The following is a 20098-nucleotide window of genomic DNA, read 5'->3' as shown; positions in this document are numbered from 1 at the left end:
AAACCTGAAGAACACTGTTATGAAAATTGTAAGACCCAATGCAACATTTTGAGTATTGACATATCAAACCTTTGCATATTTGTCTGAATAAAATGATGGCTAATGATGATGGGAGGATGGACAGTCATTTCAATGATATGATTAGCAGACAGTTTTGATAGAAAATATGACAGCAGCATGAGTGATGTAAATCCAAGCAACTGGTGCAGAGACATACTGTACAGTATGGTTGAAAAAAGAGGCACTACATATAACCAATATACATATCATTCAGAAGCCCAATTTCATGTTCAGTCCTGCAAACAAAGAACTGTTTACATGCTCTTGTTCGGTCTACGAGAGAACTTTGTGCACCTTGTGATGCACAGAGCCCCTTGATCCAATGCAAAATTATAAATTACCTTATTAAATACAATGTTTGTAAGTTTGGGTAAAAGGTCAGGAATAACTATCCTAATTCTTACTAAAGGATAGTATAATTCAAGTAATCTTCAGCACAAATAAACTGGCCAAAATATTCTATAATGTTATTAAGTAGCAATAACTGTGAGGGGGGGAAAAAGTTATGTTATCAAAATGTTTAAGGAAATAATATTAAAAAGTGCAGTGTGCAGAAATTGCACTGTACTACTACTTTAGAAATATAAATGTCTTTGTAAATAAATACATGCAGAAATAAATAATAAAGCTGTTAAATATCTAAATATATCACATCTTAATACAAATAAAATTCAGGTTAAGATTGAGATTAATTTTGGGAGGATTGACCTCATGATGGTTGATTATTAAAATGTGTGACAGCAGATACCCTCGAAGCTCCTTCAAGTACCTTTAACAATACGCATTTATCAAACAGCTGAGGAATGTGTACTTTTTTCGATGAGTGCCATTTCCGTTTTCTTGCCAAGGTGGTTTGAGCCAATATTTCTGGAAACTCTTGGGGTTAATTGCAAAGTCATACAGTATAAGAATCCACAAAGAGCTATTCAGTCCCACAGCTGAACCAGAAGGAAAAGAGCAAGTTTCTAAAGAGATACACTCAACCGTCATTTTTTTTTTCGTAATCTGCCACTAACACTATGTATATTCTAGTTTCACTTTTATGCAAACCAGTTAAACATTGTTTGTATTTGTAGAGTTAATAGAACAGAATCTGCACTTTTGACTATTTACTGACAGCTGAGATGAAAATATTACGGTGTCTGATTGACACGGCAGCTTTCAGTAATGAGTACTGTTACTGCATTTCTTTTGAAGGAATAAATGTGTAAAGCTCAATGTGTCACTGACAACAACTACATTACCATACATACATAATCTGAAATAAGAAACGGTTGCTACTGCTTCGATTTCTTCTTTCCCCCAGATATGAATAAATTTCAGTACAGTACAGTGAGAACATTTTTTGAGAGATTCCTCAGATTATGAGACTCACACAGCAGCAAAGGCCTGACACACAACGAGAGCTATGGGTCTCAAGAACACTAGTGATAAACTGAGGCTGTGCAGGGAAAGGAGGGTTGGTGGTGATTGTGGTGGTGGGAAGGAGGTTCAGCACAAGGGTAAGGTTTAGGGAGGGGGAACTATATACAGGTTAGTCTTAGTGTTCATTTTCTCCTCACACGATTTGTTCAGTCTCCTTTCACATCCTCATCTGTCCGGCTCTTCTTCTAGAGAGCTTTGACCTTAACGACATAAAATGAAAATCCATTTATATACGATAAATGTATTCATCAGCATCACTCGCGTGCTATTTTGACATCAGAAAGATAATGTAGTAACTACATCATAAGTCGGCACATTACCTGATGGTTCCAGCGAGGAGAGGGTTAAACGCGTAGAGCCAATCATGCATCTCTTTGTCATTGTTGGCCTGAAGCAATATTCCACGATGTTCTGTACATACAGCAAATGTGTTTGGGGTCTGTGGAGCACACACACACACACACACACACACACACACACACACACACACACACACACACACACACACACACACACACACACACACACACACACACAAGCTCATTATAAGGACACCAGAAGACTTGACTGATGACATGAAAGAAACAGTATAATGGGGGATGAATCACCAACCTTTAGCATGGCCTGCTGGTCCTCACTGTATTCCACTTGGGCGGTGGACAGGTTGAGGATAGCACGCTCAACAGTGTCTCTCTCTGAGTTGTAGATATAGACGTATGGCCGACGCACCACTACATAGCGCTTCACCCACCCATTAGTGTGTGGCTCCAGGAAATGCAGGTAGCCCTTCTTCGACACGATAGGGCTGAAAAAGCAGAGGCATTATGTCACCACAGAGGAGATCAAGAAAGAATAATGTCACCATATGTTTTAAACACAAAGCGAAAGCTGTTTTGATTTTAATGTTTAGCAGACCCATGGAGCTACCCACCTGACTCGGATCTCCTGAATATCAGGGACAAATTTGCGGGCCCGAGGCTTGGCTTCAGCTGCTCCGTTGGGGGACTTCTTGGCATCGCCATCCTGCTGAGAGTCAGGATTTGGGCTGACGGCACGGGAGCGAGGCATAGGGGGTCTGTGGTTCAGAAAGAAATGTGTTTCACATTTTCTAATTTCCCTAGCTATTGTAATCCATGAATCTATATATAGAGAGACATAATGTTAATGTTATATATTTAATGTTATATATGTTTTATCCAAGGTATGCAATATACATTATATGATTTTATGTATACACACACGCACACATATATAATACAGACGGCTGACAAATTAAAAGGAAAAACCAACATTAGGTGTCTTAGTAAAGTGTTGGGCCACCATGAGCCTCCACAACAGCTTCAGTGCTCCTTGTCATAGATTGTACAAGTCTCTGAACTCTACTGGAGGGATGGACACCATTCTTCCAAAAGATATTCCCTCAGTTGGTGTTTTGATGATTGTGGTGGAGAGCGCTGTCTAGCAAATCAGCCCAAAATCTTTCATAGGTGTTCAATTTGGTTATGATCTGGTGACTGTGAAGGCCATAGCAGATGATTTACATTATTTTTATACTCATCAAACCATTCAGTGACCCACTCTTGCCCTGTGGATGGGGGCATTGTCATCCTGGAAGAGACCACGTCCATCAGGATAGAAATGTCTCATCATAGGATAAAGGTGATTACTCAGAATAACTTTGTATGGATTTGCAATGATCCTTCCCTCTAAGGGGACAAGTGGACCCAAACCATGCCAGGAAAATGTCCCCCAGAGCATAACCGAGCCCTGGACCCCCTCACTGTAGGGGTCAAGCATTCAGGTTTTTCCTTTAATTTGTCACCCGTCTCTATATATGCTGGTATGCCTCAGAACTGACTTGAGTTCAGGGTTGCTGTAGCAACCCTCCATCAGTGAAGGGCATGTTGAGGAGGGTGTGATTGTGTTGAGGGCAGAGATTGAGGTGGAGTCCCTCAACACCGTGACAGACATCTCTGAGAGCTGTAATAGAAATACACAAGTATCAACTCACTGGAAAAATGTAGAAAAATAACAACTAGCAGACTTGCAAACACCTTTCATTGTTTCTTCATATGTAAATTTATGTCATGCATCACCTTGCTCTCGCTGGCGCTGACACACACATGGCTATATTCTCTATTGAATGAGTGGGTGAGAAGCCGCAAGCACTAAATGTAAAACAGATGGGCAGAACTTTAGATGTTTCAAAATTAATAACCAAACTCTGATCTGTGATATCATAGATCAGGATTTGTGCAGTCTGTACAGTCTTGAACTTTTCCAGAATCAGTAAAAATTCTTAAGGCAGCAATCTCTGAGATTCCCACTTAAATTAAATTACTATCTTTCCCCTGAATGAGGTGACATAATGACGATTCAGCCTATGTGCCACTGATGAAAGCGCTTACATTTGCAATAATACAGAGAAATACAAACATGTCCGTGGCGACATTCCTGTCAAAAATCCCAAGCGTCACGCAGGTTGTGACCTATCTTCCATCAATCAGCAGCAGTATGTCCACCAGAGAGGCTAGGCGGGAAAAATGCACCGTGTTCTGGTTTTGTGGCGAACAAACTAGTTAACGGTTTCAAAATGACTCCTGGGAAGTGGATGCCAAAAAAAAAAAAAAGAAAAAGAAAAAAAAAGAAAATGCAACCGGAATCTTTGAGATCGCCACTTTAAGCTTAATATGATCTTAATCTGTTTCACTGATGGAAAATATAAGAATGTGTAGAGTGCAAATCTTTATCTTTCAATTTATGTGACATGGCAGATAACACAGGTCTGTACTCGGCCTACGAAAAGGGGAGGGTCTTTTTTCCCAAGACGTGCACTTTTTATTGTGAGCACAGGATACCTTATGCAAGCCGGCCTTTAACTTACTTTGGCTATGAATACAGTATCCTTTTTAGCATAATGAAACTTGTGGAAGGTCACCAAACAATAGATATTTTCAGGCTTAAAAACATATAGAAGTGACTATGAACTTGTTTTGTTCCTATGATAACTGCTACTTGATTTCAATGAATACACTTTGGTTGGAATTTTTGAACCTTTTGTTTTCTGGGGGTAGGTCCAATGACCCATCCAGCCCCACCTTGGCTACATGCAGGGCAAGTTTTTCTCTCTCATTGTTGGCAATGGAAAATATCAGTGAGAGCAAACATATAGATCAAATCATTCTAGAGCACAGAAATAACAGATTTGTGAACTGAATGTCCACTTTCAGTAATCAGTAAATAGACAATGTCTGACCTTTGCAGCTAACTCCCTCTGTCTCTCAGTGGGGATGTCAGAGATAGGACTGAAATCCTGACTACCATCATAGGGTTGAGGAGTTTCGCTTAGCCCCTCAATCCCACATGACAGCAGGGACTCCTGGCTCATAAGCAAGGTGGACTCCAGCTTCTCTCTCAAAAGGAGGTAATGCCTGGTCTTCTCCACCTGAGAGAAAGGGAAAGCATCACAACTGCTGACAAAATGGAGAGCGAGAGAAAGAGAGAGAGAGAGAGAGAGAGAGAGAGAGAGAGAGAGAGAGAGAGAGAGAGAGAGAGAGAGAGAGAGAGAGAGAGAGCGCGAGAGCCTACAGGTGTTATGTAGTGCTGTAAAATAACACAGAAGATTAGAAGCATGGAGTATATAATTTTGGGCTGGTTGTTATTCACCCCACCCACCCACCCACCTACCACATACACACACACATACACACACACACACACAACACACACACACACACACACACACCTCTTGCAGAAGGCTAAGTTTCTCCAGCTCCCATTGGTGGTCCAGGATGAGGCTGTCACTGCGAGGCCTCCACCCCGCCAGGTTCTCCTCCCCACGGACGTAGGCCACTGAGGTGTCCAGCACCCGCCTGCGTCTCCTCTGCATACCTGGTATAGGACAAGAGGAAGATGACAATCTTAGAGAGTAAGAAGAGAGAACCAAGGTAGTAACACTGTCAGTTTTTAACTGTTGCAGTAATAGTGTTGGTGGTAGTAATAGTGCTGAACTAGTAGTAGTAGTACTAGGTTGTACAAGTACTAGGTTGGTACTAGCACTATTACTACAAGTACTAGGTTGTACTTGTAGGAATAGTAGAGTTGCAGAGGGATAGAAGTGATAGTCGTATTAGCAGTGGTTGTAGAGGAAGTAGTATTAGCCGGAGTAGTAGGAGTAGTAATGGTAGTCGCAGTAGTAGCAGTGGCAGTAATTGTAGAGGTAGAGGCAGCAGCAGTAGTAGTAGTAGTAGTAGTAGTAGTAGCAGCAGCATCAATAGAGGTAGATACATCAGTAGTAGCTGTGGTAGTGTTTTTCTTACCTGGGCTTCCTGCATCTGCCAGGTGACACAGACTGACCTCATACACTCCAGTGACACGGTTACTAGAGGGAGAGAGAGAGAGGACAGTCCCGTGTCCCGTGACATTGAAAAAAAAATCATGTATTAGGTTATGCTATTTTCACAGTTACAAAGTTTAACTTCTTATTCTGAACCAACCCCTCTGCTGCTCTCAGGCTTCCAGTGCCAAAAAGGTTGCGGATGGAGCGGGAGGCAGGAAGCTTGGTGTCTCGCGAATAAAACACCATGCAGATATCTTTGGTTATGACTGTAGGCTGGGTGCAGTTCTCCATCTGTGATCAATACAGAGAGAGGGATTATCAACATCATCACTCTTCTGTTCTTCACTCATCACTGTACATACAGATAAGATGCAATGGAGGTCCGGGGGGGGGGGGTTCATCCGCCTCCCTCGTATGTGGGGACAATGTACCTCCAGGTAGGCTGAGAGGGTCATGTAGATCTTCTCTCCATATGGAGTGACTCGGTTCAGTAGCAGGGAATTGTGCATGGAGCTATCCCAGGCTGCCTCAAAGCGGTAGAAAGTCCTGAAGTGTTTATAAGGAAGAGGCCAAGAAAATACATTAGCTATCAAACCTCAAGCTGAAATCCCTGTGACCTCACCACATCTCTGTTACAATCAGCTCAGTATACATCCAGCCAATATGTCAAATACAGGAAGACGTAGAAAAAATTATATATACTGAGAACATTCTACCATAACTTGGACGTGGACCTCACGTTGGGTACGCTCAAAGTTCTCGATATGACATAAAGTGATGAGGAAATCAACTGCATGCGACAGACCACTTGGGTTGATGGTCTAATTTTTACAAAACACTACAGAGAAGCAGGAGGAGCTGATATGAATTCATTAGTAGTACACAGGAAAAAAAGGAAAGGAAATGAGAGACTGACAAGAGAAAATGAGGGACAGGGCTGTGAAATACCTATGGTCAACTCCCAAGGAAATGCTGTGAGAAAGAGGAAATCAGCAAAACAATAAAATGTAAGAGTCAGGAAGTATGTTGTGGTTGTGAGCTTTGTGGCTTGGATGGTGTGTTTTTTTTAACTACTTCATCATTTTACTTTTATTCTTTTAGACATATCTTGATGTATAAGGTATATCATGTAAACCTTACATGGACAGTACATCTTGCCCATCGAAACAAATGAGCAATCCTGTGAGATAATCAATCTGATGCTTATCTCCCATTCACTTTTACCCTTGAAAAGGTCAATAAGCAACATATGCCTGCTACCCGGACAAAACAATACCCCTTTCTGTTACTCCCCTATAATTTACTCCATACATTAACATACAGGATTTTCCCTTTTCCACAAAGTGAGTAATCACACAGTTGAAGCCAGTTATTCTTCTGGCCTGCAGCCCAGCACAGCCTTAAATCTGAAAAAGATAATCCAGGCAAGAATTGTGAAAGGACACTAATGTTTATGTAAGCCATAAAAACTGGCTGAATGGACTCTTCATGAAGTTCAGATGTTGGGGCTATTGGTCTTGGACTGGAGTGACCTTGTGGGAAAGTGAACAAAGTGTCACCCAGCGGGAAGCATACAGTGATGTACTGAAGTGGCTAAGTAGTATTGAACACTCAGTGCTCCTCTGTAGCATTAAAATTGATAGTCCAGTAGAAACATGGCTCCACCGGTTTAGCAGCTCACACTTGTACAGAACACATTCGTAAACACACACACACACACACACACACACACATGGCTATCGTTGCAGAAGAGGGCTTCTTGCTCCCACTACAAGAAAGCTTTTTTTTTCTTTGCACTACATTTAAATTAGCCTCTTTTTTTCATTTTACAGCCCCCCTTAAAAGCACAGGAGCCAGGTTTGAGGTCATGCTGCTTGGCGTAACATGTGAGGAACCATTTGTTTCTGCCAGCTCACTTTCACAAAGGTTAAGTAAAATTTGAAAATGTGCACAACATAGCCACACATGTTGGGAAAATGCTACTAGTGAGGTAATGGTTCCAGGGAATACATTAAAGGTTAAGCCTTAACACTTTGCCAAAGAAGGTACTGTAAATGACGCTTTCAGTAGGCCTACTGTTAGCTCATGAGTAATAGCAGATGATTGGGGTTCCTGGCCCCCAGAGGTTTTCAGGGCCTGTAACGGGAAGGACGTTGAGTCATCGGCTCCTGTTTAGTGGTCCTTGGATGGACCGAAACCAAGGCACCAAATCAATAACGTAGAAATGATTTAAAAATAAATGCCCATTGCATCTAAGTATTTGTTTACATGTTATAATAGAGGATTAACAAACCCATTTGAATGAGGTAAAAAAAACAAAAAACAGTCCCATCTCTCAGAGTACTTATTTCTGTTAGTTCAGATTTTCTCAACACCTATGTGCCTCGCATGGTGCATCTTTGCTAAGATTACATTTTCTGCATTTGTTCCAGATGTAAGCTACTGAGTCACTACTGCCACCTGGTGGCTATACTGCCGCTTCACCTTTAACCCTCTTAAAATGTGTACTTGTAATTCTGTTGCCTTTCACAGTTAAGTTGCCCTGCAATCAGAGCAAATTAACCTATATAAATGATGGCAAATTAGGAAGAACTAATTTCCTCTTTATATTTGCATCATTTCCAAATTTATCTGGTTGATAGTATAGGACGGGGGGAATCGCAAGAGTGACCCATGATTGATTCTACAAAATCTGCCTTTTACAGTGAATAGTTCTTACAGGGACTGCTAAAGTGGAAACAGAAAGTGTGACACTGGCCCCACGACACCTCCAGCAGAGACACAGCCAAAGGCAGTCCATCTGAAGCAAAGCGAGTCATGCGCTCCCTGTCCACCATCAGCCCCAACAGCTCAAACACACACCCAGAGCAGCAGGAGGGAAAGGGGACATGCACAACTGTATCCCCACTTCTCGTGAGGGGGGTCAAAACAAAGAGGCATGGATAAGCAGAGAGACAGCGAGAGCGCAGTGGAAAAAAAGGAGTCAACGGAAGGTTTACTAGGAAGGACAAATGTAAGTAAAACTTTGAATGATATGAAGTGAGTAACTAACTCAAGAGCATGAGGGTAGAGGGAAAATAATATACCTAGGCATGTCCGAATCAAGAAACTGTCTGCGAAAACACAAAACAACATTCTGTTAGTGGACTGGCGGGGAGAAAAATGTCAGCATTTGCATTTACCTTGATGGAAGCCTTCGCAAGACTGAGCAGAGACCAGACTGAACCATACCCTGACCTGGTGTTGGGCCCTTAAACCCCCATCTGCCACTGAGGCTGAAAACAGAAATGCTAAAACCATGGAGGTTGTGAGCCAAGAGTGCAGCACCATGGTCAGAGATAGGCCAGCCCAGCATGGTCACTGTACAGCCCTTACTGCAGCCTGGACTCTGGACTAAGGAGTTGTATTATTAAGTTTTTTGGGAAGGGAACAGGCATTGGCAAAGCAGCATGATTAAGCAATGAGCCACGGGAGGTCATAAAAATTAGTTATGTAAATGGGGAACATTTGGAAAAACAGGGCGACCTTATTAAGTATATAACACGTTTTCATACAATAATTTAGGCAATGCTTGTAGTTGTTTTGGACAATTGAAGTAACATTGCTATGCATTAATGGAATAGATTCAAGTCAATATGTTGTTAAAAACATTATATAATGTTGTTTGAGATTCTTTAAGTATATAGTGCTACGGTATAATGGTGATGTAATGGCTAAGCTTGGTGAAGTTAGGTATTAGGAACTCATGCCAATGCAAGTGACTTTGAAATGACAGGATGGTCCCTGACCTGACAGGACACCTACAGTAGCATGTCATACCCATAATCACGACGGCAGTTACTAGTGCAGAAGTTTTATTCAACCATGTAAACTGAGTAGCAGAGACTTGGTTAATTGATATAGTCATCTATACAGGAGTCGCTGATGTTCAGTATAACTTCATAATGGTAAATTCATGACCTCAACAGGGGGATGACTGATTCATGTTGTGTTTCCTGAATGACATCATCGTGAATACATACATCAATATTCTTCTCTTTTTTTTAAGATTATTTTTGGGCATGTTCACCTTTTATTAGACAGTGATAGCGAAGAGGCAGACAGGAAATGGGGAGAGAGAGAGGGGTAAGACATGCAACAAAAGTCACCGGCTGGAATCGAACCGGCAACAGTTGCGACCACGTGGTATACGCTGTAACCATTCGGCTACAGAGACGCCCTCATATGTGGATAATCCAAGCAGGTAATTGTCGTTTTTATACTACTAATGTTTCTACCGCCACTGTAAAATACAGAAATGCTTTTTTTCTTTACTTTAGAGGGATGTGCTAATATTCTAGATGTGCACTGGATGGATATAGGCCTCCTCTTCTAAAACATGCAGCAAGTTAGATTCATGTTATATGGCATTTTGATCCATCAGCCAACAGGTTCAAGGGTAAGTATGATCTAACTAGACTTGAGAGATGGTGATAGGTAAGAGGTGAGGTGGTGAGATGCAGGATGAGATGCAACATGATGGTGCGATGATGACAATCAAACATCCAAAGCACAGATTAACACCACAGGAGGGTCGCACAGCCAGCATGTGGAACATCTTAAATCACTGTGATTTTCGGTTTTGTGAGGAGTGTGATACATTTATGTCAAAGAAGTTATAATACAGTTATTCTGAAGAATTCGCACTTGCTTTTGGCAAACTTGGCTGTCTTACATTTGCGACCTCCTGCATCTAGAGTACTGAAAATACATCGACGTGAAACAGTTGTATGGATTTTTAGAAGTTATAATGCCCTAATTGAAATAACACACACAAAAAAGAAATTGGTGTGTTTTTAAAATATTCATGCCGTGCCTTTTGTGTCATGCTTTCTTCTGACCCATATAGTAGCTAGTTTTCTATGTCATGCATTCTCATATTGTGTCATGTTCTAACACAGTAGCTGTCACTTAAGCAGAGAAAACAGTGATGTGCTGGAGTGCTGTCCTCAAACAACAACCAAGACCCTTAAACTGTAGGACTGTTTCTAAACTCAGCCAAACAGCCGAGAGAAGAAAATACTGTAGCAACATGGCCACTATACACTATATTTCTACTTCCCTAAAGACCACTTGAATTCAAACACCAGCTGAATCGAAAAGGCGCACTGCTCTGATGGTCCTCATTTCTTAAGAGAACTCACCGATGCAAAGTGTGTGTGTGTGTGTGGGGGGGGGGGGGGGTCCCATCAAATGCTGATGCCAGTGCCTACCTGTCATCCTCCATGGGCCTAACATACCCAGTAGACAAGATGTTGAGAGAGAGAATGTTGGGGTCAATGATGGTTTCGTCAGCCTCTGGGGTGCTGCGGAGACGACCTAGGAAAACACGGGGACTCCATTAAAGAGGGTTCATAGGAAATGCAGCACCCTCAAACTTTTTTTAAACATGTGTAGGACTAGGTTTCTTCTACTGAGGGAATCTAGAAACCACTCACCTACAACAAGTTCGCGGACTTCCTTCCATACAATGTCCCCTCCTGTCTCATGTACAATAGTTACAGTGATTCTCCTCTGGAGGCCCTATTTAGTGAGTGTGTATGTGTATATGTATGTGAGAGAGAGACAGAGAGAGAGTGATGGAGAGAGAGAGAGAGAGAGAGAGAGAGAGAGAGAGAGAGAGAGAGAGAGAGAGAGAGAGAGAGAGAGAGAGAGAGAGAGAGAGAGAGAGAGAGGGAAGATACAGATGTATGGTATTTCAGAGGGTATCCCAAAATGTAACAAATATGTCCCTCTAGTTTGCTAGCTTTCTCACAGTGGGAGTTTCCTACCTGGTGCAGTAAGAATGTGCCATAGCAAGGCATGCCTCCTCTGTGGTCCACCACTGCAGGAATATAGCTGAGAAGACACAGACAGAAGACATGCCTTCATTGACCTGATCATTTGATGACCAATTAATTTATGAATGGTGTGCCTGAAATTTTGGTAATTCAGCATGCAGCAGTCTGATGATATCTGTTTCTAAATTATCTAATTTCATGGAAAATTTAGCAAATTTATTCCTCGCATCCACTAAGCGAAGTTTAACTGTACCACTGAATATGTTTTTTTTAACCTTTTCTTTTAACTTGGCTGGGGGTGGTGATAGAGAATACTCACTCTCCATTGGCCTCCAGCTCACAGATCTCGAAGAACACCATAAGATCATATTTGCATTTGCAGGGCCCTGCCGTGGGGCGGGTCAAGGCGGTCAGCTTGGTGGCAGGTACTGTGTGGGAAGAGCAGACAGGGAGTAAGAGTGAGGATAAGTAGACAGCACAGTGATGGTGAGCAGGGCGAGGTGAGAACAGCTCCAACTCTATGAAGGAGAGAGAAAGGGAAGAAGAGAGGAAATCAGTGACGCATGGACAAAGCAGGAACTACTATCTCCTGTAAAGGGAAGGACCTCTCTATCAGCTCGTCAATCAATGACTAATCAATGACCCTCCACTTCCTGATAAAGGGGAATACTGTATATGATGTCCTTTGACGGTATGCTTTTGTTTTAGTGAACATTCATTACTGTCACTATGTCAGACATGTCCTGCCCCCAATTCATGACATCATGCCACCATTGAGAGCAAAGTGTCGAAGAAAAAATTTTGGTGAGAGAGTGACTTGTGGGAATAGGGCTTTATTTTCTGGTGTAGAATATTTACCACTATTATGCAATAAATTCCACTTGAGTCTACATACCCAAATAAACATATTTTTGGCTCACACATAAAGTTTTAGTTCTGCTATTTCTAACATTTAAAGACAGATGTCTGTTTTGACAAATGAAGACTGCACTGTCTTAGGCCAGAAGAAAAACATGAGCAAAAACTTAAATGTTTAGGTATCCCCCTTATAATTTATAAACTTTCATGTTCAGTTTAGTTCCCCATAAATATTTAAACAAAGGGTCATTGTGTGGATAAAAGAAACACATTCACATGCAAGGTTGAAGTTGGACCCAAGCTTGCAGTGCCAAAGCATTAAATAGAGCCCCCATATAAAGTATGAAGTATATTTTAACTTTGTATAACCCACTTAACATGATCTTCTAATGAGTGAGGCTATTACTTGACCACTACTTTAACAGAAACCCCCAATTACCACAACTAGAAACACTAGAAGGAGGAACTGTAGGAAAGTCAACCACACAAGTAGACACACAGTACACAAAATGAACAATCCAACCACAGAATCCCGGTAATCCAATTTTTTTCTTTTTATATCAGTGAATATTCTCTATTCTCATTTCACATTTCAGATTTATACCTGTAAATTACTGATTTTTCCTCACTTGAATCACATTGAAAGTTGTAATTTTATCATAAAATACTAAGCATCTTGGATTTTCCACACTAGTAACTGATGGATGAATCTGTCCTACACTGTATGGCTTATGCCACAGTCTTTTTTCTTTGCAAGGTACAGTATCCAATATGCAGCTCTGAGTTAAACACCTGATATAAGAAGAGCTTTCAGTCACAGGGATTCTCTTGGATCTAACACCAACAACCAACCCGGCTTCTGAGCCTTAATAACTGAACAGATAGAGGCAGGCGGAGCTGGCAACTGAGCTTGCTCCTCCCCTTCCAGTAGGAAAGAAGCAGCCAAGCCAGCGGCAGACAGAGCATGGCCTGACAGCGAGTCCACCAGCGTCCCATTGAACACATCTGGGACCAGGTATCGGATCAGCTCCAGCGCTTTCTCATGGTCCGGCGGGGTCTCAGTGTCTGCTGCTTCACACCCAACGACATGAAGCTAAGGTGACATGACTTTCCAAGTAGACCAGCACAAAGACTATGCAGCAAAAATAAATGGTGCAATTCAGGCAAGGTGAGTCAAAGCAACACTTTAAAGCTAATATTGTATTCACTCTGTTTGCAAAAATGTTGACTTATTTACCAGGTTTGGACAAGGGCATCACTCTTGGGAACTGTCTTCTGCAAGGACGTAATGGACTGGTAGTGGAAAGAGCAGTGCATAAAAAAGTTATGGCGGTCCAAAAGAATGTAATTTATGACCATATGTCATATGTATCAATAAATCTATTACACTTCCTAGTCAGCCTCAGTACCTGATGACGTCTTTGCAGAGAGGAGGAAAGGGCTGTTTCTGGTAGTGTCCAAATACCTCAAACACAATTGGCTGGGTCTTGATATACTCTACAAAGGATTTGGTGACCTCTACAGCAATCTATAAAAAAAAGTTTAAAAAAAAAGGCAGGTTAAGCATTTGAAGCCCTATCAAGACATCAAATTCTTACATTGATGCATAGGATCTCCATTTATATTCCTTACATTCTGCACATGGTAGAAGCCGAGGGGGGGCCCCCGGCCTGTGTTTTTTAGGGGTTCAGTGGAGAAAGCCTCATCATGGCGGTGGATGAAACTGAAATTACAGAGAAAAAACCCACCAAAAGTAATTGAAAAACAATTTGAAAATGTATACAAAGCCATTGCTATCCCACTGGCAATGGTACCTAAATTTGAACACTGCATTAAGAAACAAACTTACTTGAACTGGCAGAAGATGTCAGCATACTCAGCAGAGATGCTAGAAGCCTGGAGGACAGTCACCCTGAAGGTAAAAACATTGCCAATCCTGAGGTGCTCCAGCGTTCCCTCTAGAGAACCCTCCAAACTAGCTTTCAGTGGGTTCTCCAGCTCATCTGTTCCAGCTGAAGGGAATGTAAAATAAAAGTTGGCAACAGGTCCATAGTAATACAGAACAAGCTCACACCATGCACGAAGAATGACCAAAACCTACACCACATAAAATTACCCGCACATGTGTTGTTGTTAACCTCATCGGCTGAGGGTCCAATTTCTGTATTCTGCCCCTCGCCCTCCACAATACGAAGCTCCTCCTGGGAGACTCCTGTACGGGATAGCCCTATGGGGCAGGATTCTGACTGGAACTGCAATGGGACAGTATCAACACAGATGTTTAGTGAGGGGGACAGGTAGGGAGGTGTGTGTGTGTGTGTTTGCTTTCATTTTTCTGTCATGTGTCTGTTTCATACTGTAATATGTGTGATCATAGCCAACCTTTTCAAATTGTTGATCTTCAAATGAGATTTTGGCAGTGCCTGACTGCCTGACTCCCGAGCCGTAGTCGGGAGCTTCCTCATCAGCTGGAGGGAAACACAAAGCACCTTCACTTCACTTCCTCAAGAAGTCACACATAGGCTGTCGTTCCAAATCCCCCCACGTCCCTGTCCCATCAAGTTATAGGTTGATGGTTCAGGAGGCCTTACCTGATATAGCCTGCACTGCCACTCTGAGGAAGCCCTTCACCTCTCCCTTCTCATTGACAATGGCCACACGATGAACCAGGGGCACAGGGTAGAGCAGGTTACTCAGATAAACAAAGGCCCTTGAAAGAAAGATTAAAAGATAGATTGAAGGAGACAGAGACGAAAGAGAGAGAAAGGTGGGAGGAGTTAAAGACAACACAGAACAAAAAGAGTAGGTGCACACTTGATAAACTATCACTGGAATGGTCAAACGAAACACAGAGCTGCAAAGCAACCAAACAGAAGCTGGGACTGCTCTCGCGATGGCCATGGCTGCCCTTTACTATCGCTTCACAGGGGGGCTTTTCCTCCACATGTATTAATAGTGATGTCATTTGGAGTATTATAGGTCACATGCAGTAATTGTTAACATTTGTGTTTTGTTGATAAAAGCTTGGTGAGGCTAAGGAGCATGTGTGTATGGTGAAACTAACTGTGCTTCGACCTATCACAAAACACACACTAGAGACACCAGCTCAATACTCAGCTGGAGAACAGATGACTGGACTGGTATCTGATGTTGTCCTTTTGAAGACGAAATTGATCCCAGAAAATGATGTTCCCTCACTTTGCTAGGAAATATTGACTGATTAATTTCACAGCAAGGGAAAGTGCCTAAGTGCAAGCAGCCCTGCAGTTCAGCTATACTACAATAATGGAGGCCTAACATCTCACACCTGTAAGAGGAAAATTGTTTCCTTGTGCATTATATCTGAAAAACTTTTGAAACAGCATATCAGTGGTAGTGATGCAATGAGTTGAGAATTGCCTATTCCTCTACCAAAAATATGGCAACCTCTAAATTAAAATGGCATGTCTTTCTTGGTCTATCAAAACAGGGATGCTTAGATACAGTATTTGAACTTGCAGTCAAGGACCACATTTTCCAAGAGCCAAATGAGGGTAGACATTTAAGGGTGAAGGAGTGTTAAAAGGGGGAGGCTTATGACAAGATTGGTGAGGTGCAAAGAAGGCATGCTCAGGACAAAAAAGTAAACAAAAATGTTCTTAGCTTCTTGACTCAAAGGAATCAAAAGCAAATGGAAAAGAAATTATCATACGGAACATGGCTCAGCTTGAATCAACACTGCCAACAGCTTGACATACTGTATGCTACACCAAAAACCAAGGGATGATATCAGAAATCAAAGCCCACCTCCCAAAACTGGAGTGCTAATTTGTGCAAAAGAAGGGCACTAATTCATCAGACGTATTCAAGTAAAAATTGACAAAAAAAAGTCAAAATTAAAAGACTTGTGCTCTGGCATGCCTAAAAGAGACAGCTGCAGCAGAAACCAGCTCTTTCATCTTGAGATTTTGAGTCTGCCATGAACGCTAGTTTCCCATTTCATTGGAATAATTCCCAGACTCTTTCATACTGATTCGGGTTTCACAGCAAGGCCAGAACAAACATGGATTGCTGTGTTATGTAAATCAGAACTGAATATACTCCATGAGACATGTCAGCGCTTTTGCTAGCAAATAGTCTCCTTTAAAAAGCCACTATCTAGCATGTTGACACACAAAAAAGTGAGACACACACCTCAAGCAGCCGTTGAGCATCAACATTGCTTGGATCTCTATTTAAGCAAGTGGTACGAACTGACCCACCCCGGGTCTGAAAACCTTGACAGACTTTGACAGTGAGAATTGAGGGAGGGAAGGATAATTGTAGCAGCTAGCGTGAGTTGCAGGGCTAAAAGCAGGAACTGAAGAGCAGGAGGTGCCTAACATGTGGACAAAATGAATAACTCAGTCAAAAGCAGGGAATGTTTGCTTTTCAACTCTTCATTGAAGCTATCAAACTGAAATGATGTTACCTCCCCCTCTAAACTCCATGTTGCAGTTAAAGCCATTATAATGTGCCCCAATAAGACAGTGTGTCACAGAAAAACACACAATTGTAAAAACCACAAACAGGCCTGTGTTGACTTGAGAAGTGTGACCTCCACAACAGTAAGCACAGTCCAACATAAATGTGTTGTAACAATAGTTTTTCATGTGCTCTCCCCAAATGTGCACAGATAGAGGCCACTAGTGGATCTTATATTCATGAATGTGCAGAAGAGTGAGTTAGTGAGGACATCTTCTATCTATGATGTGTATGGTATTTCTGCATGTATGTGTGTAGATGTGCACTGACGTCGATTAAGGGAAGCAGACCCTGTGTCTCAGCGTGAAAGAGCTAGTTTCCTCCACCAGCATGCTCCTGAAACCTCACCAACCTTCCCACTACACTGAATAATGGTGAGCGGTCGTAAAAGGGATCCTGGCCTTCGCTGGAGCCTCGGCAGAGCTCGCCCTCATCATCATCATCATCATCATCATCATCATCATCATCCTCTCCCCCGAGCTCCGAGCACAGGTCGTCCAAAAAGATATCATCCTCCAGGTCCTCCAACTCCTCCTCCTCCCCTCGCCCCTCCCGCCGCGAGTCGGCCAGCTCAGTAATTTCAGAGTTGGAGAGGGTCGGGGACGGGGTAAGGTCACTCATGCGCTCACTCATGCATGTGTTGAAAATGGGGTTACTGGTACAGCCAGAGACATGGGAACTAGATTAGTACAATAAGATAGAAGCACACACTTGTTCAACCAAGAGGAGGATGGAGGCCCAGGTTTACTGACCCTTTGGAGAAAACCTGGCCCCCAAACTGAGCCAAAACAGGATCTTTTTCAGAATATCTTCATGGCATTTGTGTTTTAGAGGATAGCATACAGTGGACACAGACAGGACTGATTTGAGAGTGACAGACAACTCAATAAAGGACTTGAACGGGACTCAACCCCCATGTTGCAAGTGCATGGTGATGTATACACTACCGTTCAAAAGTTTGGGATCACCCAAACAATTTTGTGTTTTCCATGAAAAGTCACACTTATTCACCACCATATGTTGTGAAATGAATAGAAAATAGAGTCAAGACATTGACAAGGTTAGAAATAATGATTTGTATTTGAAATAAGATTTTTTTTTACATCAATCTTTGCTTTCGTCAAAGAATCCTCCATTTGCAGCAATTACAGCATTGCAGACCTTTGGCATTCTAGCTGTTAATTTGTTGAGGTAATCTGGAGAAATTGCACCCCACGCTTCCAGAAGCAGCTCCCACAAGTTGGATTGGTTGGATGGGCACTTCTTTGAGCAGATTGAGTTTCTGGAGCATCACATTTGTGGGGTCAATTAAACGCTCAAAATGGCCAGAAAAAGAGAACTTTCATCTGAAACTCGACAGTCTATTCTTGTTCTTAGAAATGAAGGCTATTCCATGCGAGAAATTGCTAAGAAATTGAAGATTTCCTACACCGGTGTGTACTACTCCCTTCAGAGGACAGCACAAACAGGCTCTAACCAGAGTAGAAAAAGAAGTGGGAGGCCGCGTTGCACAGCTGAGCAAGAAGATAAGTACATTAGAGTCTCTAGTTTGAGAAACAGACGCCTCACAGGTCCCCAACTGGCATCTTCATTAAATAGTACCTGTTAGAGCCTGTTTGTGCTGTCCTCTGAAGGGAGTAGTACACACCGGTGTAGGAAATCTTCAATTTCTTAGCAATTTCTCGCATGGAATAGCCTTCATTTCTAAGAACAAGAATAGACTGTCGAGTTTCAGATGAAAGTTCTCTTTTTCTTGCCATTTTGAGCGTTTAATTGACCCCACAAATGTGATGCTCCAGAAACTCAATCTGCTCAAAGAAGTGCCCATCCAACCAATCCAACTTGTGGGAGCTGCTTCTGGAAGCGTGGGGTGCAATTTCTCCAGATTACCTCAACAAATTAACAGCTAGAATGCCAAAGGTCTGCAATGCTGTAATTGCTGCAAATGGAGGATTCTTTGACGAAAGCAAAGTTTGATGTAAAAAAATCTTATTTCAAATACAAATCATTATTTCTAACCTTGTCAATGTCTTGACTCTATTTTCTATTCATTTCACAACATATGGTGGTGAATAAGTGTGACTTTTCATGGAAAACACGAAATTGTTTGGGTGATCCCAAACTTTTGAACGGTAGTGTATGTGTTAGCTTGTCAAGTCCCCAAGGTTGACTGACCCCTGATAAGGTAAGATTTTCTTGTAGCAACAGATACCGTTTCCAAGATGAGCATTATGAATCACAGGAGCCAGGTATGTTTTAGCTTTGGTTGTGTTAATACTGCAAGACCATGTTCACCATAAATACATTTACGTCAGCTTTCAGAAAAAGAATGAAAAACTTTCTGGGGAACAAGCAAGGCACAAGAACAAGGGGCCTCATTTACCAATACCTCTACATATAAAATATATGTCAAATTTGATTTCTCAAGGTTTTCGACAGGCTAGTACATTTGAGATACATTTTTTCTGTGTAAATCTGGCATTACAGTATTTTCCTTGATAAATGACGCCCAATGCGCAATTCAATTCAAATGCCTAAGCTTTTCAAATGTGCTAAAAATAGTAAAGTAAAGCCATAGCACGATACAGAGACTCATGGCACTGGCTAGGGACAAGAGATTAGTTCAGGAAAATTAATATGTAGCCTATTTCATGCCGGGGTCCGATTTCAACTTGACTACCGGTATTACTCAACCACAAAATTTGGCAGTTTGGGTACCACTCCATAACCACCCAACACCACCCATGAGATTATCTTCGTAGGTCAAATGGCCAGTTAAAATGAAATTAACCATGCTGATCAGCATGACTAACACTGGGAATGTGCTGTGAAGCCGCTGCCCACTACTATGGCCATTTAATTTGATGTCTACTGTGAATGGACAGTGGATTATCTATGCCTGACCATGGCTACATTTAAGGCCGTTAACCTTTATCTTCATTTACCTGCCGACAAGACGGAACCAGGGGAAGCGGTCGTAAAAGGGGTCGCCTCCCGTCATTACATTCTCAAACTCCTCAGCTGAACTGCTAGGCACCTCAGCGGCGCGGTCATACATCTCTCTCATCAGATCGAGCCTCTGCCTGCAAGGAGC

General features: G+C 42.1%; 1 protein-coding gene across 1 annotated transcript in view; it reads right to left on the bottom strand.

The window, feature by feature from the left end:
* Positions 1-1642: 1642 nt before the first annotated feature.
* Positions 1643-20098, bottom strand: part of kif1aa (kinesin family member 1Aa) — a 44968-nt gene continuing 26512 nt past the window's right edge. Inside the window, exons 24-48 of the mRNA XM_056277279.1 lie at positions 19950-20087; positions 17357-17683; positions 15093-15211; positions 14884-14969; positions 14618-14753; positions 14351-14513; positions 14134-14224; positions 13911-14029; positions 13739-13794; positions 11963-12071; positions 11635-11701; positions 11302-11386; positions 11077-11182; positions 8911-8937; positions 6256-6370; positions 5982-6115; positions 5805-5866; positions 5231-5376; positions 4742-4930; positions 3582-3653; positions 3344-3465; positions 2417-2560; positions 2098-2290; positions 1806-1924; positions 1643-1685 (exon numbers count right to left, since the gene is read on the bottom strand). Of these exons, the coding sequence (XP_056133254.1) occupies positions 1643-1685; positions 1806-1924; positions 2098-2290; positions 2417-2560; positions 3344-3465; positions 3582-3653; positions 4742-4930; positions 5231-5376; positions 5805-5866; positions 5982-6115; positions 6256-6370; positions 8911-8937; positions 11077-11182; positions 11302-11386; positions 11635-11701; positions 11963-12071; positions 13739-13794; positions 13911-14029; positions 14134-14224; positions 14351-14513; positions 14618-14753; positions 14884-14969; positions 15093-15211; positions 17357-17683; positions 19950-20087 (2968 nt within the window). The remainder of the gene's footprint in view (positions 1686-1805; positions 1925-2097; positions 2291-2416; positions 2561-3343; positions 3466-3581; positions 3654-4741; positions 4931-5230; positions 5377-5804; positions 5867-5981; positions 6116-6255; positions 6371-8910; positions 8938-11076; positions 11183-11301; positions 11387-11634; positions 11702-11962; positions 12072-13738; positions 13795-13910; positions 14030-14133; positions 14225-14350; positions 14514-14617; positions 14754-14883; positions 14970-15092; positions 15212-17356; positions 17684-19949; positions 20088-20098) is intronic.

This window comes from Lampris incognitus, chromosome 3 (assembly GCF_029633865.1).
Source record: "Lampris incognitus isolate fLamInc1 chromosome 3, fLamInc1.hap2, whole genome shotgun sequence".
In the NCBI taxonomy this organism is placed as follows: domain Eukaryota; kingdom Metazoa; phylum Chordata; class Actinopteri; order Lampriformes; family Lampridae; genus Lampris; species Lampris incognitus.
This window is presented reverse-complemented; position numbering and strand designations above follow the sequence as displayed.